This window comes from Ursus arctos, unplaced genomic scaffold (assembly GCF_023065955.2).
Source record: "Ursus arctos isolate Adak ecotype North America unplaced genomic scaffold, UrsArc2.0 scaffold_9, whole genome shotgun sequence".
Lineage (NCBI taxonomy): Eukaryota > Metazoa > Chordata > Mammalia > Carnivora > Ursidae > Ursus > Ursus arctos.
In genome coordinates, this window is record NW_026623111.1 from 15,529,092 (window position 1) to 15,550,500 (window position 21,409).

At 37.0% G+C, this 21,409-nt stretch overlaps 1 protein-coding gene and 1 long non-coding RNA gene across 4 annotated transcripts in view; one reads left to right on the forward strand and one right to left on the reverse strand.

Moving 5' to 3' along the window:
• Positions 1-21,409, forward strand: part of SLIT2 (slit guidance ligand 2) — a 344,969-nt gene that overhangs the window by 300,678 nt on the left and 22,882 nt on the right. For both annotated transcript variants that reach the window (XM_026514512.4, XM_026514514.4), the window contains 2 exons: positions 1,196-1,335; positions 18,200-18,293. In XM_026514512.4, coding sequence (XP_026370297.2) covers positions 1,196-1,335; positions 18,200-18,293 — 234 coding nt within the window. The remainder of the gene's footprint in view (positions 1-1,195; positions 1,336-18,199; positions 18,294-21,409) is intronic.
• LOC125280974 (uncharacterized) lies at positions 496-18,061 on the reverse strand. 2 transcript variants are annotated; one of them, XR_007187917.2, is made up of 4 exons: positions 17,763-18,061; positions 9,336-9,439; positions 6,267-6,492; positions 496-5,473 (listed from the first exon to the last, which is right to left on the reverse strand). It is a non-coding gene; the product is annotated as an uncharacterized LOC125280974 (long non-coding RNA). The 2 variants fall into 2 exon arrangements; XR_008958492.1 differs by having other exon boundaries at positions 6,267-7,373; positions 9,315-9,439.

The window sequence follows — 21,409 nt, forward strand, 5'->3', positions numbered from 1 at the left end:
GTTATTCTTAAAAGAATGCCAGAAATTTATTCATCAGGACAATATGTATTAGTCCTTCTCAGAGATAATTGTAATATGGAAAACAAGTGGAGACTTTACAGTATTCTCAGCTCAGGATGCTCTAAAATCAAGAAATTTTTAAAACATGCACGTGCATGCATTATGATTCATACAGTCAGGTTAGGTCAAGACAAAGTAGCAGCTCTGTTATGCTAATTAATAGCCAATGGTGTCCCACTTCAAGTCGTGTATTCATCTGTTGCTTTGTGTATTGCTTTAACAGACAGTGTGTAATGATAAGATGTAGGTCCCACTGAAACAGAAAATTAATGATTCATTTCCAGGCCACAAAATGAGTAGACAAACATGCCGTGAACATTTTTAATCTGGAGTTATTTAATCATACAGTACAATTACTTCAGATATACTTCATGAATTATGAAATAGAGTTCTTATTATGACAGTAATAATTTCACATAAGAATGTTAATCTACTACAAAGCTGGTTAGAAATACCACTTTTTGTAATAAGTATTCTTCAATTCTGCAGTCTGTTATGAAATGGTCTCTTTTTCGGTCATACTACTCAAAGATTATTGTGATTCCTGTCAAGATCAAGTGTACAATGTCTTATTGTCATTGAAAAATTGTATTTGTTGAGACTTAATGAGAACATTTACATTTTATAATGACAAGGAAGATGTAATTTTATTTTCATATTTCCTTTTTGTTGACATGGAAGACTTCATAGCTAGGGTAGGAGGTGTCGTGATTTTTAAAGTCAGAACCAGTTCCTCCTCATTTACGAGCAGAGAAGCATGAATTGTTTTATTAGAGCACAAATTGAGATTAAGATACCTAGGGCTATAAACTTTGCTTGTGTTTTAGACCTGCGAATACACTGGATTTATTGACTTACAGGACCATCGGGCCATTTGCCATCTTGCAGCCAGCATAAATTTTCTTTTTTTCAAATTGTTACTGATTTGGGGGATACTACCTTAAATTCATGCTTACTTCATGTCATTTAAAAGCATCTTAAAATTCAATTTCTTACAGTTTAAACCTCTGTAATTGATGAGTGTGTTTAGCTTTTTTCAATTTTTGGACCATACGGTTTTAAAAGGCAGCACAAACATGGTTTGTTTGTTTGTTTGTTTGTTTGTTTTTTTGCCCTTTCTCCCCCTGGTGTTCAGGTGTATTTGTGCTGACGGATTTGAAGGAGAAAATTGTGAAGTCAATGTTGACGACTGTGAAGATAATGACTGTGAAAATAACTCTACGTGTGTTGATGGAATTAATAACTACACGTGCCTTTGTCCACCTGAGTACACAGGTAGGAAGAGTAGGAAATTCTGCACCATCAATAGTGTATCTGTTTGAAAGCATCACTGGCAATGTGCTGTATATGTGTGGTAAGCCATTGTATTATTCAATAACTGGTAGGTGTTTTGCAAATTAGATATAATGTGAGTACCAAACAGTTAAGAGGGTTTTGGCCGCCAAATGAAAGACCAAGCAGGCTCAGAACACAGGCATCTACCTCAAGTCATGCTATCCAGCAGAAAAAGAAGTTATCATTCTGAAGCTTTTAGTCTCACAGTTGCATAACGTTTTTCACGCAAAGCATTTCTCCTGTGCAAACCAACCCACCAATACATAGGTGAAAAGGGGGGCATTTTTTTCACATAGTCAAAACGTAACTAAGCATTTGCGATTACTTGTGTCCATCTGTGTTTCTTCACTAGTGAGTGTTTTCCTCTAGGAACTCATGTCCTTCAAAAAAAACGTAATCAGGAAGATATTGAGCACTTTGGGTAATCATATAATTATCATCTTTTTTTTCTGACATTTTATATCTTGGGGTGACAAATTTCCTAAGTCTTTGTGAACTGGTAAACTTCCCTGCACAAACCAATTTGCTGTAAAGGCAACGTCAAGTTTAGACCTGCCTGTTATGTCAGAATATCTGTTTTGATTGATTCTGGGGGCTATGAATAAGAAGCAAAACAGTTACAATCTTGCTTCTGTAATAAACCACTTCATTTTACAGTTGATAGAGAAAAGGAGAATGTTACACATTTTATTTGTAAGAAAAGATGGGGAAGTAGATTCTGTCACTCTATTCAAAATTACCATTTTTATTTTGATGGGTATTTTTTCCTAACCATATATTTCCTTACAATTTTAATCCATAGGTAAAAATATCAGAGGATAAAATAACTATGTAGATGACTGAGGTTAACATCTCTAAACATGAAAAGATGAGAGCACATCTGTATGATTCACTTTCCCAGGGATTTGTCAGAATCACATTGAAATTTAAGCTTTTATGGAATACTCAAACTCTGCATTTTAATAAGTACTTTTCTTGGTGGGAAAATGCTAGGTAAAATAAAAGTGTTCTGTTTTGACATCCCAGATCTGTTTGAGTGCCTTCGAACCTGTCTTTTCCATGATATGTTTTTTTTTTTTTTACACAGTGAAGCATATAATGTAATATATTAAGTTTCCAGTAGAAATGTGAACAGGTTGTATCATAATTGTTCTGTTATGTATATGCAGCCCTTGGACCTCTGAGTGGCTAGCTTGAATTCCTTGATATTGCACATTAATAAACGATAACAGGTATACTCAATAGGTACCCATCCTAAAACCATTGTTAAGGGTAGGTGCTACATACCTCTCACATTCACACTGATATTACTTGTGTCACACCTCAGAGACTTGCCCTTGGCCTACATGCAAGATTCTGAAGCCCTTGGAGCTGCCCTGAGAATCTGAGTTTTATTGGCTGAGCTAAGTCAGACTTATACAAGAAGCCCGATGTTTGCACTAAAATCTATTACCTCGTACCTTCTTAGGATGGAGTAATTCTGTTTTCCAGTCATTGTCCTAATCATTATCGAAAGGGCTTAATTCACTTAATTTGGAACCTTTTTAAAACTACACCTACACTGACCTGGACAAATTGGACCCAAGCATTTCAAGCATGCTTGGGTTAGCCAATGTGCTCCTGAGCATGGAAACCGAGAATTTCTCTGTATCCCCTGATGAAACCCTAGGCTTGAAAGCACTGTGTATTCAGTTCTTACACACCCACTTTTATGATAATTTACATCAGATGGCAGACTCTTCTCGGTTGGTTTGGAGGGGTCCACCTGCTTTGGCTTTCGATTTGCTGTGTTATTCCTAATCCATTTCTTTTGAGTCTTGTCTTACCTCCTCTCCCTTCATTTTCCAAGCTTCCTTCCTACACCTCTCCTCTTGAACACATTTTCTCCATCCCAAGTGATTCAGTTCAATGCCTCTTCCTCTGAGAAAGATCATGAAGCCTCATTTCCCTCTGTCAGATCTTTGAAACATATCAAAAAACCCTGAGGCTTAGTAAAACCACTTTTTAGCCGAACTGTGACATCCATAACAGCCATCATGTGGGAATCTGCCATGACTATCTGTCCAGAGTCATTTGGCTCTCAACAAGAACTGAGACTGACATGTTTTTAGTCATAGCTATTCCAAATACTGGTTTGCCTTAATTTGGGCAAAGTGTAAACAAAAACGTTAAACTCAGTAGAAAGCTCACAGTACGCGGTACATGAAGATATTACCACTGTAATAGGGCTGGGTCTTGTGGGCAACAAAGAGTTTGACAGTTTGGCATTAGAGCAGATATCTATATGAGGCACATTTGTAACCCATCCATTAGCTGTAGTATTTTTGTTCATATGAGAAATGAGCTCACTTACAAAATATCAAGCAACCATCTGTAGATTTTGAAATCAGTGGCACATAAGTGGCCTTTAATTATAGGAAAGCATCAATGGGACTCTAGAGTTTCGTATCATGCTTCATCCAAGTCTGTAGTAAGGGAGGATTTTTTTTTTTTTTTATAATGCGGCTGTATTGTTTTAGATTTAAGATTGGAATCTGATTAATGAGTAGGAGACCTGGGAAAAGAAACCCCTGCTGTGCTCAGGGAATATAATCATGTTGTCATTGCTTAAAAATCACTCAAGTCGTAAGCTGCTTTTCTGTTTGGAGATGTTTTACTCTATACCACCAAAGGCAAACAATGAGAAAGGGAACAAATAAAACTTCATGGGAAAAGGTTGTAAGTTATTATGGTGAAAGGTTTTATATTTGGCACCTGTGTCAGGAGTCAGAAATGGACATAATGTTGTTAACAGAGAAAATTCAGAGATCTGAAAGCAGTCTGACAGAGAACTCACGATGTGATGGCAGGCTATAAAACAGAGCTAAAAATACCCAAAACAAAATGAACCACCATTGGGAAATTAAATTTATTTAAACCCTGGTGACCAAAACATCACAGTAAAAAGTTATTGATTTATTAAAGGAGAAAACTCGCTGTTCTTTCCTGCTGCAGGGATTGACAACATAAATTTTAAGGGTCAATACTGTTTTTTATTATCTAATCCTTACTGTGCCTTCCCCACCCGAGCTATCAAAACTATTCTTTTCTACCTCACTCAACCCATTATCTTTCCTTCTAGTTGTATAATATGAATGTTGGTTGCTAGTATTTTTCAGATAAGATTAATTTTTGGGAAGTTTAGTTCACTGTGATTTAAATTAACCTTACTATGCTAAGGATTCAGGAAGTAGAACTCTGGAATTATTACACAGATAATTTAAAAATTCACTCTAGGGTTTTAATTTTAGCTTGCAAGATTGTTTTTGTTTTTAATCATTCCTATGTCCTTCCTAAAAACAGCACATATCTTGGAGCTGTATTTTCAAGGAATCCCTCAAATTACATAAACTCAAAACCTATAAAAGTGAAAATTGTCAATATTTTTTTCATCACTGCAATGTTGACAAACTTGACACCTGTTCTGACACTCTGGTATGAACTTAGGTGTTGAATCGAAAAATATGTTTTTGCAAGTTTCGTTAAGAGTCAGAACCCTGGATCAACTTTGTCAAGATTATGTTTTTTAACACTGTTCTCATGGGACTGTATACAAAGCTATCACAAAATGGATCACCATAAAAACCACAGTAGTATTCATGGGATCATATAAACTCAGTGAATGAAAGCTTCCATACAAATTGGGCAAGTAAAGACTTAGAATGTATCCCGTCAAAAATATCCAGACGGTTTTAGTTTTTCCATTTTGTACCATTATTCCTCTGTTTTCCAAATCTCCAATGCCCACACACAAACCATGAAGTGCACATCTTAAAAAGTAGAGCTACTGGTGGCTAAATGAACTGGTTTAGACACAGACCTCTCGCTCCCTGTGATGGCGTTGACCTTTTGCCTCATTTACTCCATGTTTGTGCGTCTGGCCCGGCTGTAGGTAAGAAAGCTAAGCCTTGCTTCAGTTTGCTCTCCCCCTCGGCTTCTCTGTTGTTACTGCTGTGCACTGCCTTCGTGTGCTCTGCTGTTGTACTGCAATGTAAAAAGTCTTTTGTCTCTTCTGTCTTTGTCGCTGCCAGCTGCTAATCTGAATGAGGTGGAAAAAGGTTAGTTGCCTTTTAAGTCTATTATGATTTTCATTTTAGTTTCCCTCTTTCTTTTAAAGCTACATAGATTTCATTGTGTGTACGTGGTAAAAGGAATGTTGGCAAAATCTGAAATCAATATGTCAAATCAGTCATTCGGATCCTTGATATATGGATAGCTGTGCCAAACTCTATAAAAAGGGCATCTGAAGTGCACTTTATCAGTTTCTAGAAAGCTATGACAGAAATTCTCTGAGTGGGAAGAAGGGGTGGCTAAAAGGAAAGACTAATAATTTCTACTGTTTATGTGCTTTTACTTTTTAAAGATAATACAAACGAATTATTTTTATAATGAAAAACATAGGTCATTCAGTACAGTAGATAGGGTATAGATAGAAAAATTTTTTAAATAGTGGGAATTTTCCTATAACTTTAAACTAACATCTTTAGTAGTTTGAAACATGGAAAACATTGGAAGATGTGTATACGTTTGTTAAAACATTTTATAAAATAAATATTACAAAGCCCAAGAGGTTGATTTTTAGAATCACATTGTCAAAACACATCATAGAATGCCATGAGTATTAGGCAGTATTTTAAAATCATAAAAAGAGCCACATCTAATCATTGACTTCAACATGGTCCATATAGCTCCCCAAAAACATCAGGGCCCAGGAAAGGAAGTCCTAGAGTAATTACAGTGATACGCATTTCTAGGGAATTATCGTGAAATCTTTTTGAAATTCCACCTTAAAGATTCAGAATTATTACTAATAACATTGGATTTTTACTTACTCAGCTGACCAGACATCTTCGTGCGTCCCATGCAGGCATGGCATTCTAAGAGGAACACAATATGTGCTTGTCTTGACATTTCCAGTTGTATGCAAAACATTTGCAGTAGGATGATAGGGCTAACATGGAATACATTATATAGCAGCTGTCTTTGTCTCTGCGTACTAAGGTCTTCACTTTTTTTTTTTCCTGTTGCTTTATTCAGGTGATATGCTGTGTTTGGTTACTTGATACGTACAGAGTTAAGTTGAAAAACATGGAAAAAATGGCTTTGTATTTTTGAATGTTAAAATATAGCCTGTGCAGTTCTCAGGGGATTAATGAATCCAATACTATTCTTGGTCAAATGTCCTCTTTTCTTTTTACAAATACTAAAGCCATTGGTGGTCTGGGACAGGGATGTTTAAGGTTTGACTCTATCTCAGAAACACAATAGCAATTGTTCTGTTATAGAACTATGTACTTAAATAGTTATATATACTCTCAGGAACAAGCTTGGCAGTGTGATAGTGTTTTAAATCACCCTGTGGTTTCATATGTTGACTAAATTTCATGCTTATGTTTATAAAAGATGCCTTCTATTTCCAAGAATCTGCTCCTGACTGAATTTGCTTGAAAAGCAGTCAAATTATTCTCTATTTTTTAATCTGAAACTAACTAAAAATTAAATTTCAACTTCTTTATAGCAGAGAGTACCTTTCTTAACTAAAAAGAAACTCCATAATTAAGTGACATATTGTTAATTTAAAAGAACGCTGTAGATTTGAACAATAAGGATTTAAGCAATAACTTGTATAAAATGAGAAAACATTAACCCAAGGTTACTTAATTTTTAAGTAGGGATCCAATTGCAAACCAATGTCTAACTGACCCCAAGGCATGCATTGTGATTTTGTGGGGGGTCCTTCCACTGGAATCAGTCCCTTCTTCTCTACTGCTGTCTTCCAGTTGGAATCTTTTCACATCCTATAGTGGTTTTGCCTAATCATTCATGGTAAACAAGCTCTTCTGTTGTCTCTTCAGCTTGCTGTATATAATTGTCTTTTATGTGCATTTGAAAAGAGTAAAACTGTAGCCATAAAATTCAGGTGCAGTCAAACAATCTATCTGCATGGAAAAATAAAAGAAAGTGCCTAATCAATGCCTGCACAATTAATTATTTCCCCTGATGATTAGGCAACCTTCCATCATGTAGGGCAGATGGGGTACTGATGAATTTGCGTAGCTAAAGGAAAAAGCTCAGGTTTCTTATCCTGGCACTAATATTATCAACTCTGGAGCTCTTGCAGTCTCCACCACCCCCCCCCCCCCGGGAAACAGAGGTAATGACATCTGTCCCACTTCACATAGGTGTTTGAGAATAACATGGAAGAATGTGTGGGAAAACACCCTTACAGTGTTAAATTTCTATACTTCAGAAATACGAGGGGCTGCCATTCTAATGGCATAAGAATTCTTAAGGGAATTTCGATAGAGAAAATCCTACCTAAAGTAAATTATATGTGTGAAGGAAATTTCTCTCCCCATATTTTTCAGTACATCTTTCTCTAAATTATTATTTTGTAATTCTGTTTTCCATGCACATTTCAAATAGAAAGACTTTAGAAATGTCTTTAGTTTTCTTTACCCCCTTACTCAACTTTGAAGTATAAGGAAATATTGAATGCTAAAGAACTCTTGGATTTCACTATTTTGGTGTTTTGGGTTTTTTTTTTTTTTTTAGGCTTTGTGTATATTTTTAAATTGTTATGATCTTTTAATAACAGTGACTCTTTCTGCTATTAATTCTGCCTCAAAATGTATAGCACTTTATGTCAAAGTCAATATAGCTGCAATCATGCTTACAGTCTGTTTTAACTAGAGAGAATATTCTGGAAGCCTAAAAAGATAATGAGGTTTGCCTTTATCTTCCTTTCAAAGCCTTCTTAAATTTCAATCTCAGAAAACATTTTAAAGGTCCTATTTGCTCTTTAGTTAGTAGGCAGGGCCCATTGAGCCCAAAACAACAGTTTAGCTTAACCAAGCCTAATTCAATCTAATTTGGATTTATTTATTTTGAAAACAGAGTTAAATATTTCTATGTTTTCAGTAGTTGTTGGAATTGGCTACATTATTTAGCCCCAATGTTCCAATGAGGAAGTGCTGAAAAACACCTCCTTTTTCGTTTAGTTTGGGGAGAGGTAAGTTTTTCATTTTAAAAATGCAAAAGATATTTATTGAGAAAATACCTTATGCAGAACACTGTGCTAAGCATCAAACATGATTTTGTCAAATGCATAAAACATATTAACCTGTCTACCAGGCTAACTGTTTGGCTTTGTTTCTTCACTTCGAGTTCAGTTTGGGTCAGTTATTTCAACCGTACAAAGCCATCCTCTCTAATACCCCAAGAAAGCAGCATAATCTAAGTAGATTATTTACTATTTGATAAGTAAAAACAGTCTTTTCTGAATGAAGGTTAATCAAACTTTCTGGCAAACAAAGCCTTATGGAGCAACCCATTTCATCTTATTTAGGACAAAAGTGAGAACGTAAAATGATTTTTTTTGTTTGAAACATCTTATTATCCACAATTATAGAATATTCTCTTGAGTCTTCCTATTTTGAATTATGATTAACTTTATCTCATGAGGTTACTCTGTAGCAATGTACCCCTTCTGCACATGGCCTATTTTGCACACCTTTTACACCCAGGGGATGTTTATCAGTGACTATTGGATCTTCAAGAACTCATGGCCCCTCAAGATCATTTCCTTATATAGAAATATAACCAGTGGAATTAAGTTTAGAGAAATGGGGAGGATCTGGGTAGTTTATTGATCATATTTTGGAGGTCAGTGAACTTTCTAATTGATAGGATGAATTTCAGTATAGTGAATATAAATAAGAAAGCATCATATTATTAAAAAAAGATCCTCAGAAAGAGTTGACTATTTAGAAGGAAGAAAGGAAGGAAGGAAGAAAGAAAGGAAGGAAGGAAGGAAGGAAGGAAGGAAGGAAGGAAGGAAGGACAACACACTCTTAGTGATTAATAAAGTCAATTATTACCATCATCAGTGATAAGGATACTGAATATTCAGATTGGAGATGAGGCGTCTGTTCCTGTTAATGTGCTCTGATGCCTGGGATTATAACCTTGAGCAGAAGATGTAACAAACAGGGCTAGACTGGTTCTGCAAAAGAGGAGAAAATAGAAATGCTTTTCTTTCGGGTGTAGTTCAATGAAGAGTTCCTGGGATGACTCCCATCATCCCATCCCGCCCTCCCCTCGGTTCATCCACCTCCTTGCTACACCTTGAAAGATCTGTGGGAGGAAAGAGACTGTTTTTCTACACGAATAAAGAACAAATGGGAAATGCACAATTTTTTTGAAGGAATTGGAAGGAATTTTAAAATGTTGGTCATGAGAAATGTTCAGGTCCATTTATCTTACCTTTCTCAACCATGGCACTTGAGTGCTGACACTCATACTCCTACCATTCCTGAATTCATACTCTCTGTTTCCAATCAGAATGGTCATTCTTTGGCAGATGAGATGACAGGGATATCAGAGAGTCAACAGGCTATGCATCTAGTCCAGCCTGCAAGGGCGCACCTCAGTCTGAAATCACAGAATGCAAATCTGCTAGTGGGTTTCCTCATTCTTTGTTCTTCCTTACGTTGTTCTGTATACCACCTGGGTCTCCTTCATTAATGTTCTTAGGTGGTTTTTTTGTTTTGTTTTGTTTTGTTTTTTTTTTTTTTTTTTTTTTTTTGCTTTGAAAAGCAATCACGTAAGTGCTGTTTTTCACATTTTTCAACAGCCATCGAGTATCTCGTTTGCGCCAAGGCAATTTGCTAGTCTATGGAATGGGAATGAGGTGGTATAAAAATATAAATCAAGGTATCCTTTGCCCTCAAGTATTGTACTTATCAGAAATTAAATTTCATTTATTTTGTCCAGTTGGTTACTGTTTTTGATATCTTCCCATGCTGCGCCAAGAAAGGTAAAACTAGAACCATTTATTCAGGATTTTCTTGAGCCACGCAAGAACTCGAAAGGCACATATTTGAAGAATGATGTATTTGACCCTCCAAAATTCTCGTGTCCTGGGATTCAACCAGATTTCCTCCCTTGTCACAAGTATATTTGAAAATGTTATAACAGATTAAGTTTAACACTAGAATTCTGGTTCAGTTATTCAGATTGTTGTCAAAAGTTCCCTTTCTATTACTATCAATATTAATGATCCTATTGTATTTTTTAAAAAAGCAAGTTTGGTAAGAATTTATAAATAGTAACAAGAACAGCCTACACTGTCAGCCCCAGAACCCTCCTCTCCCCCTTCATACATCCATGATTCCCAGGATGGACTCTTGAGACTATTTGGGGGGTTTCAGAGAAAAAAGAAATGAAATCTGGTTATGTTAGCAAGAACTAGCAATGGCTAAGTGTTTCAGCAATGCTGTGTACCCATATCTAACATTGTTTTTATTGTAGAAATCCTCAACCTGAATTTATAACTTACAACTTAACTTTTGGAAAAATTAAAATGAGATACTTCCTAAATCAAATGTACTTTTTCCTATTGCTTTATCAGTATAAAACAAATATTTTAACCAGAGTGATTTGAAGTTGAAAAATTTCAGAAATGCTAATCCAGGGAACAAATAACCAACCTCTTTTCTGCTCAGCAGGCATTGAGGACTGAATAAGCCCAGGTGAGACATGCTGTTGCTCAAATTTCTTGGCAGATAGATATCAGCTAATGTCCATCTGCTAACTCTTCATAAATATCTTCTTCCTGAAAGCATACTTTACCTTAGCAAGCAGAGGAATCCCTTTAGGGGTAATAATGAATTTGGGGACTGTATTGTATAGTTTTTAATAACAAATAAAAATAGTAAGTCATTCAGCCAGTTTCTAAGCCAGGATGCTGCCCATATTTTAATCACTAAATGAAACCCAAGGAATACTGGAAATTTTTTTTCATCTCATTTTTCCAGATTGTAACTTCTCCAGAGCAAGGACTTCACCATGCATCATCCTGCATGTCCTTTAATCATTTGCTGGGTCTATCTCAAAATATTTCTCCCCAATATTTTATTATGAAAATTCTTAAACTAAAACGGCTTTGTATTTTGATCAAATAAGAAATTCTCACTCCAGGGTACATGTGAATTAATCCTATTATTAGTGGTTGATTTCCTTTTACACTATACTTACTAGTTTTAGAAAACATTTAATGTTAACTCCCCTGGGCTGCATAATATCTTCATTATTCATTGATTTGCCAAAGAATCACTATAGCTAAAAATTTTCAATGATGCCATGAGTCAAACCAGTATTTTTTTTAAGAAAAAGTATGTTTAAGAAATTTGAATAGGTGAGGGAAATGTAAATCATTATTAGTGACAAGATTCAGCTCAGATATCCTACAGTTATCATGAGCTTTGATGTCTTTGAGATAATTTAAATTAATAAAACATATTATTATTTTTAAATTAATAATGATGTAGATGGTTGGTAGTTATTAATTGTAGCTCTCTGCAAAGTTCAAGCCAATCTCCGTATTCATTGTAAAGTTGCTGAAACAAGACATTGGACTTACTTTTCTCCCTCTCTACAAGACACAGTTGCCTGAGTTTCTCTTGGCTTTTGTCCTTTAATACCCAAAGGGCAGGAGAATCTTCATTACAGTCCAGGCTGTCTGTCCTGCAAACCCTGTTTTTGTTTTGTTTTTTTAAGATTTTATTTATTTATTTGACAGAGACAGCCAGCGAGAGAGGGAACACAAGCAGGGAGAGTGGGAGAGGTAGAAGCAGGCTCCCAGCGGAGGAGCCTGATGTGGGGCTTGATCCCAGAACGCTGGGATCACGCCCTGAGCTGAAGGCAGACGCCTAACGACTGCGCCACCCAGGCGCCCCCTGCAAACCCTAACTGTTAACACCAGTTCCTCTTGGAGAGAGACTGAAGGATTTGGTCCAAGTCCACCCAGACTCAGTGCTTTACAGAGCGACTTCCAGCCCCTGTGGTAAATGTAGAGCGTACTTGCTCTGCTGTGCTCTGTTGGACCTTGACTCTTTCGCCATGCAAAGGCATGGTCATAAGTTACTTTCTGTCCTTGTGCATCACTTATTCCAAACTCTGTTCGAGAATCTCAGAGACCTAAAAGAAAATTTTAGACCAAGGAGAGGACAGCCACATGAAATGAAATAAAAAATGAGACATAAGAGCCAAAAAGAAAGAAAAGAAATAATGGCATAAATTGAAAGTTTTGTTCCCCGCCATAATCCTCTAATAATTTAGCATTTATCACCTGTATTGGTTTTCTAGTGTTACTGTAACAAAGTACCACAAATGAGTGGCTGAAACAACAGAAATTCAGCGTCTCACAGTTCTGGAGGTTAGAAGCCTGAAATCAAGGTGTCAGCAGGATTGGGTCCTGAGGGAAGGATCCCTTGTGGGCTTCTCTCCTTGGCCTGTGGATAGTAATCTTCTCCCTGTGTCTCTTCAGTCCTTTCTCTCTTCCATATTTCCCCTACTTATAAGAACATCAGCCATAATGGATAAGGGCCCACCCTGAGGAGTTCATGTTAACTTGATGACCACTGCAAAGACACCGTCTCCAAATAAGGTCACATTCTGAGCTACTGGAAGACTCCAACATATCTTTTTTAGGGGACAGAGAGGAACACAAGTCAACCCATAACACCACATCACTATATTTTAAACTCTTGATTTTGCCCCAGAAAACTGGTCATTTCAGTGTTTTCTATGTCACTGAAAGGTACTTCCAGATATACATACCAGAAACCTGGAAGTCTGAGACAGCTCCCTCTCTCTCCCCTGCTCTCATCCAACCCATCACAAATCCCCATAAATTTGGTTTCCTACGCATCTCTCCTGTCCATCCATCTCATCTATCACCACCTGAGTGCAAGCTGAATCATTTATTGTGTCCATCTTTATCTGCCCTTCTGCAGTCCATCCTTCAGTGGAGCCAGCGTGTTCTTCTCAAAAGAGATTATCTCATCTTTTCAAAGTGCAGATCTCATCTGATCATCCCCCAACTTAAAAACCTTCTGTGGTACCCATTGCTCGTGGAGTAAAGACATTCTACCACATGGCCCCTGCCAACCTCTGTGGCCTCCTCTGGTAACTTTTTTTCCCAGGCTCACTCCCAGTCTGTCAGAGCCAAGATTTTCCATGCATATAGCCTCCTGCACAGAGCTTCTGCCACTGCTCTATGCTCCCCCTTCACCTCCCAGTCTTACTTCTTCCGAAACACCTCCAGCATGGTCTTTCCCCCTCCTAGAGCACCAGGACATGTTCTGCTTAGCCTTTATCACACAAGCAATTTTGTAGTTACTTTTGAAATTATTGATTAATATCTCTCTCCTCTTCCTCTCATGTATGGGCTCCATGAAAATAAAAATATCATTTTGTTGTTGTTGTAGTTATAGTTCACCATTTTACTCCTAGCCTTAGCACACGTCCTCGTACAGAGTTGACACTCACAACGTATGGTGATGTTGAAAATCTGATTTGTTATCATTATCATTAGAAAAAGCTATAGGAAGATCACTCCGTATGGTATCATGGAAGAAGTTTGTAGAATAGCTTGGAAACTACTTCAGTAAGTTTGGTAATAAGAAATGTAAACAAAAGGATAAGTTAAGATGCCAGAAGTATAAATGCAGATACAAGGAAGGGCCCCCTGTGTCCAAGGAGGAAGGAACGTTAAAATCAGCTAGGTTCATAGATCTGAAAAGAAGCAGGAGGCATTCCAAAACTGCAGGTACACTTTCCCATAACAACCGCCAAAGTGCATGGGAATTTCTGCCTCATTTAATAATATCACAGTATCACGACCTTGAAGGGTTCTGGGCACCTGCTGACACTTTGTTCTTGCCACTGAATGCAATAATGTTTTGTGCAGTTCAGGGTGACTCCCTCTGCTGACTTGCTAGCTACATTTCCATCTTTGTAGAAGCTTCTTCCATTTTTGTTGTTGTTGTTGTTGTTAAGATTTTTTAGAGCCACAGTTTACCTTGCACAGCTTCCATTCCTGAAGATCATTTTACCAAAAGAATTGGGTCCTAGAACAACAACAACAGCAAAACCAGTTTACTTCCCTGTAACCAAGCCACTGCTCTATACCGAATAAGTTGCAGAAGGTCATTTTAAGCAATAACTCAGCAACCCAAATATCATCTCACCCATTAAGAGTACTTAACTCCCTAGGATCTCTTTATGCTGGCTCACTCCTCACTCCAAACAGAGCATTAATTCTGATGATCTTACTTCTACTGTTCCATCTTCAAGGTGACTGTAACATTTATCATTCAAGTCAGGGCATCTGTGTGAGTGCATGGGGACACTACTGATAATTACCTTCAAACAGCAGGTATAAACCAGGACTGTCGTGAGCAAGCCAGGATATGTGGTCACATGACCACTATATCAAATTCTTCAGAAAAATCACATTTACAAGTGTTCAGTAAGTAGCGATCATATTTCCTCCTCAAGAGTGGGGTTGGAGGAACCATTCCCTTTTAGGGGAGGGGGCATCACTCTTGCCTTGCTCCCTCACAGCTCATACCAGTATCACTGTGGAACTTGGCCATTTCCGGTCCTACTCTCTGCCATACTTACCTGATAGATACAATCAGGAAGAAGTGATCCAAGAACCAGATGACACTTTTCTTACAAAAAAGACACCTGATTAGAAGATGTGATACCTTTTCTTCACAAGTTATAGCAGATCATTCATGAGCCTCTGTTATTCTGAAGAAATACCATAGGCTTCCTGTTGGACCACTTTCCATTTCTTCTCCAAAACTTAGATATCTCTCTCTCTCACACACACACACATCTTTTTTTTAAAAATTCTCACAGAAAGGAAAGAAAGAAAGAAAAAAGCTTAAAATTGCAAGCATAAGGCAAATTAAAAAGTGGAATCACATTGGCGACTTCTAAGGGTACAGAGCTGAAAGCAAATAAAAAATAGGATCTCTTGGGATTTAGCGGAGTGAGCTGGAGCGAAACTATGGAGCCAGTGTTTGTCTAGACCCCTGTCTCTTGAGGGGTTCATGGGCGCTGAAATTTAACCAGTATTCAACTACATTGCCCTTAACCACTCCAGTAAGCTGACTTATCTTTCCTGCTGCATGTTAAAAATACAAAGATCTGCTTACAGGATAATAGATTACAACACTAACTATGTGTAGTAGGATAAAGAACATTTCCACCTTTCGTTTCTATCAGCTCACACTCTATCATCTCAGGAAGGGAGCTAGACACGGATGATAACTGTCTCAGGCAAGCCCTGGACCACCAAAACAGCAAAGACAGTTGCCTTATTTTCCATTATTATCCCCTGACTTTTTTCACTAATTCAGTACTAGTTCTAACTACATAATACCAAAAAAAAAAAAAAAAAAAAAAAAAAAAAGAGAGAGAGAGAGAAAGAAAAGAAAAGGAAGAAAAAATGCATAATATTCACTCCATATTGTGAGTTTTAGGAGAAATTTTCAAAAGTACCTAAAAGCATATGAGTGAATGACTGTTAGTGAATTTTATTTCTATTCTTCATAGAAAACCAGTGAAGCTTTCAAATGTCCACCTTTGTGGACATGTATTGGTCACAAAGAACTATCATACATGACTTCAGCGGTGGTTAATATTGCTGCTGTGCTATTCTTATAAGATAGATTCCTTATAAAATAAGAAATATTTATTTTTATAAGAAATATTACATGCTTATTTTATAAGGAAAAGCTATCAGTAGTTTGTTTTGTTTGCATTAAAATTAGCATGTTCAGTTTTAAAGCTGTTGATTACGGAATGGCCAATCTGTTTAGCCAAGAGTTTCTTAGAATCATCTCCTTTCTCACTCCTTTCCACATTAAGTTTATGGAGAAACACCTGGTGGAGAATAAAGGTTCAACTCTAATTTCTTCTCTTAGAGATGAATTTCTCTTTCTATATTCCATCTCCAGCTCAGACTTTCTCTACTGGTTGATTGGGAGCTGATCGAGGGCAGAGTCCATTACATCTGTCCTTGTGGCCGCAGAATCTAGCACAGCATCGTATAGTAAATCCTTAACAAACTGTGGCTTAGGTCGGCTTGATTGAATTGGACTGGGTTAGGTTGGGTTGGATTGGATTGGATCCAAGTGAATAAGAAGTCAAACATTTCCCCTTTTCTTATAATTTTTAAAACAATTTCTTATTTGCATATACAGTGAAAAATACATAGAGTACTTTTATTTATTATAGATCTTAAATGGTCCCTCTGTATCATCAGTTATTACAAACTGTCTTGTCTCTAGACTACTGTAAACAGCCTGTATCCAACCAAATAGATTTGATTAGAAAACTAAAAATGAATTCATCATGGTAGGCTGATAAATTATAATGAATGAATTCCATCGAGGGGTATTACTTAAAGTAAAACTAATTGAAAGTGAAAAGCTTTAAATAAACCCTGTTTACAAATAGCTCATCATGTACATGTTGTTAAAACCTTGCTGTATCATAAATCTAGAGACACAGATAACCTTCTTATAGAAGAAATATATGAGGCTTTCAATGTAATTAGTTCACCTTAAGAGACAGGAAAAAACCTAACTTACCATACACCAAACTGATAGAATAACTGAGTACATTTACATATTTGCATCACGGATACAGATCTTAAAGTGTAAATAATATGCCACATTGAGTTGCTAAGCAACTCTTTCTACCAGGTAGCAAAGTTTTTCCTTAAAAGGACAGTCTTACAACAAAGGAATGTGCTACAAACTCCTGATTTTTAACCAATGCTGTTTCAATCCACACATTTTCAGTGAACGAAAGTTCTAATAGTTTCTTGTAAATGAACAGCGCCCTGTAGCTCTCCCTTTATTCATTCATTTACTATATATAACACAATTAAAAAGTGATTTAGAGGTAAGGTAGCAAAGAGAACTGTTAAATTTTAAATCTTTCTAGTTACTTATTATCTTACACAATGATTGGGAAGGTCTCACTGAAAATCATATTTGGCCTAACACAAAATAGACCATATTATTTATAACCGAAGACATTTCTTAAGAGGTTTTCAGATACATAATTCAACAGAGTGTCTAGAATCTGCATGATTATGCTTTTAGCTCTCATGTATTGATAAAATTTATTCTTTATGAGCTAGCTGAAACTCAGGGAAAAAAAAAAGAAGTGTATGTCCTTATTCCCATTGATTCTTCTTTTGCTTTTTTCTATGTTAGTGGCTATAACTAAGGAATATTCTGTTGAGCTGTTGCAATTAAGTCATAAGAGGGAAACAAAGTCTTTTTCTTCCGGACTTAATAAGACCTTGGAGACTATGAAGATATGGGGATTATTTTTCCAAACATAAAACAACAGAATAGGCCAGACATAAAGGGGTACATACCAAATGATTTTATTTATGTCACGTTCAGAAGCAGACACAACTAATGTTTGGTCCTGTTTAGATAGTGGTTACTTACCCCTGGGGTCAGGCTTCTGGGATGCTGGTAAATGGTGTGTTTCTGGATGTGGATGCTGGTTCTGTGAGTGGGTTCAGTTTGTAAATATCCACTAGCTATTCACTTATCCTTGGGGTATATGCTAGACCTCAATAAAAAGCCCCAATTAGCATAAATAAAACAACAGAAACAAAAAGCATCCAGATTTCCTTTTCCTCATTCCAATAGTATGTTCTAAAGGGGCTCATATTAGTTGCAAACCACAACAGTTGTGTTGTTCCAAATCATAAGCCTGTTTAGCAGCATAACCAGCATTTTGGATCTTCTGCTTCCGTATCTTGTGATTTATTTTTTTCCCCAGTCACAAGCTGTGCTAACCTCGGAGGCCCATGACAGCCTGCTGGCGGGAAGCCCGTTAACCTTTCTCTGTGAACTAATACTCTTTGCCGTGTTAACAGGCGAGTTGTGTGAGGAGAAGCTGGACTTCTGTGCCCAGGACCTGAACCCCTGCCAACACGACTCCAAGTGCATCCTGATGCCAAAGGGATTCAAGTAAGTCAGAGGCTGTCCTGGGGCTCACGATGCGAGGCGGTGCTTTTCTTCAGGAACCTTCCTCACCTTCCTTTTAGGACTTCACTTCACACCTTTGCTCAGGTTGAAAGGGACATCCTCCAGTGTCAGTGGCATTTTTGTAAATGTTCCTATACAGCATGGACTTTTTTTTTTTTAGTACACGAAAGAAAATAAAAGACAGCATTTCCATTTGTTCCCTGGCTCTTCCTGAGACGTCATGCATGAAATAAAGTAGGCTTTGCCTGTGTTTCCTTAAATGTATTTGAGGGCCAAATAAATCTGTAATATCTACTAGGTGCTTTTTTATTACATGAATGTAAGTTTGTGGTAAGTAGGGAGTTTAATTGAATGTAACTGAGATTTTTTTTTTTGGTCTGCACCAATTCGTAACTATCCAAGGTAGAAAAATGGAGGGACCGTATGTCCCAGGATGCCCAGGGACAGTCCCAGTTTCTGCCTATTGTCTCACATTGTTATTAATAGTACCCCTTTCACCTTATGTTTGTCTCGTGTGGGATGATAAAGCAGACAGTCACTCTAGATAGAGGGCTCCCTCAGGTGAGCTCACAACTTTAAAATTACTTCTTTTTCCTCCTCAGTAATCTTCCTGAAATATGTTTGATATCAAATTAAATTATTCCTTTGCCACAACCCTGAAATAGTTTAAGGGTCTATCAACAGCAACTTCTCTTCTTAGAGCAGACAATAGTTTAGGGATCATCTGGTCCAAACTCTTCATTTTAAACATGAGGAAAATGACCTAGGCAGGTCGGTGGCTGTCCAAAGATCTCAAGGTTATTCATTGGCAGAAGTGGGAGCTGGGTTTTCTATTCCCAGTTGGATGATTTTCGAATACAGGTTACCTCTCAGGCATCCTGTTGTTTATTAACATTACAGTTAGTTTGTTATGGAAGGTAAGTTGGATCCTCAGAAATGACACAGTTGAGTTCGAGAGTGGAGCTGTGCTTATTATCAACAACTAGCAAATAGAATGATTTGTTCTTTTACCCAGTATTGACTGAGCACCTGCCATGGGTCAGGGCACATGGTAGTACCACCATCGTATGTAGAGTTTTATAGCTACTCACATTCACAGACTTTATCTCCTCAGTGAAATGACTCAGGCATAATTGCCATAGGACTCAAAGAATTAAAGATTGCTCAGGTGGAGAACAGTTTTATAAGATGCGAATTGAGCTGAAACTCTAACATTTTGGTAATTGTCCACAGATTATCAGATACTCTAAGTTGAATGGAGGCAGGGTCAGTATCTCCAGACCTGCCTTTCAAAGATCAATCTGAATAAAATGCTTATTCTCATTTTATTTACGGAATATTTTTTATTCACTTTGGTTTAAAATTTTAGAATATGCAAACACAGGTTTAGAATATACGAATCCAGGGGCGCCTGGGTGGCTCGGTTCATTAAGTGCCAACTCTTGGTTTAGGCTCAGGTCATGATCTCGCAGTGGTGGGATTGAGCCCCGTGTGGGGCTCTGTGCTCAGCACAGAGTCTGCTTCTGATTCTCTCTTTCTCCCTCCTCCCTCTCTCTCTCAAATAAATAAAATCTTAAAAAAAAAAAGAATATACAATTATATTTCAGTACCCACTGATTCCATTTGATACCTTACTGAAAAAGAAAAGAATATCTTTGATTCTACTTTTCGTTATGTTTTAGTTTACAATCCAATGCAAAAACCAGAGGTCTTATTGAAATCTTTATTTATACAAGATTCTGCATTGCATTTTGTTCATCCAAGTACTGTACATGAATTATTTTAACTCCTGATGTCTTTGATCTGCCCACAATTGAATTTAGCAAAATGAATATCCACCACTTATGAAAGAAAGAAAGAAGAAAGAAAGAAAGAAAGAAAGAAAGAAAGAAAGAAAGAAAGAAAGAAAGAAAGAAAGAAAGAAAAAAAAGGAAAAGCCACCACTTACATAACAAATATCATTTCTCGGAGAAATTCATCAGGAAAGCGTGGTTTTCTAGACTGCTTATCTACCATGCAGGTGTCACACAGCTCCGTGAATCGTGATTATAAAATAAAGAATTCGTAGGACTTAATGAAAACCATTAAAAAATGAGGGAGTTTGTCTTCAAAAAGAGTACTCCTTAATTCAATATCTTCCCTTACCATTGATTACATTACACACTCAGAAGTGCATCTTACTGGCTTACGGGCTAGCTGATCTGGGCCAAACCCATTGTTTTCTGCAGTAATCTGTGAGCTCGTTTTATAGCTGTATATAGCTTAGCAGAAAGCAGGTGAAGCCACGGTGTACGCTGTTCCTCCCCTGTTATAAACAATTGCACATTGTGAGAGAGGGAGTTGCAGAAAGAAAATGGGCTTAAAAACCAAAACGATATGAAGCTGCTAAAGAAAACCTCTACTGACAAATGTTGTTTGGACAAACCTGTTCTGTTTCTTCAACTTCATTTTCTTATTACTAAGCTAACAGAGCTGGTTTCACTTCTCTTGCTTTATTATATACCTCGTAAATCTCCTAAATTGCTTTGAGATATTTTTAGACCATGATACGCCATAAGCAGTATTTTCAAGCATGCGTCTTCCTGAGTCAGCTGTTGGGCTTCTCCACGAATATTTTATAGTCTCTGCTTTCTTCCTCACTCCTTGGCAGATAATAGAGTTGAGGGGGTGGGATAGGTTTTATTGATAATACAAACCTTAAGGAATTCTTAATTAAATATTTTCTTCTGTTTTGAAATTTGATCTGAGGAGCAAGAGAAAGACAAAAAAATAAAATGTTGGTCATAACGTGACTCCAAGTTCTAATGGGCTTGAAAAATCGTATTTGTTGAGAAGAGAATATAAAATAGATCTTAGCTACTGGTGGTTAGTGTGTGGTTCTCTTATCTTTTACTTTGATTTCTTTTCTCAGATAAATAATTCAGAGTGTTTCAAAGCATTTCTCCTTTCTTTTAATGCCTGGCATTTCAGTGGTTCTGCTCACATTAACATTGATGGAAGCTCTCTCTCCAGACTTTGTCTGTCTATTTGAGGACGTATATGGCCACTTAAGATCCATTTAACTTCAGATGTGTTGTTGACATTGCTTTGTTATGATT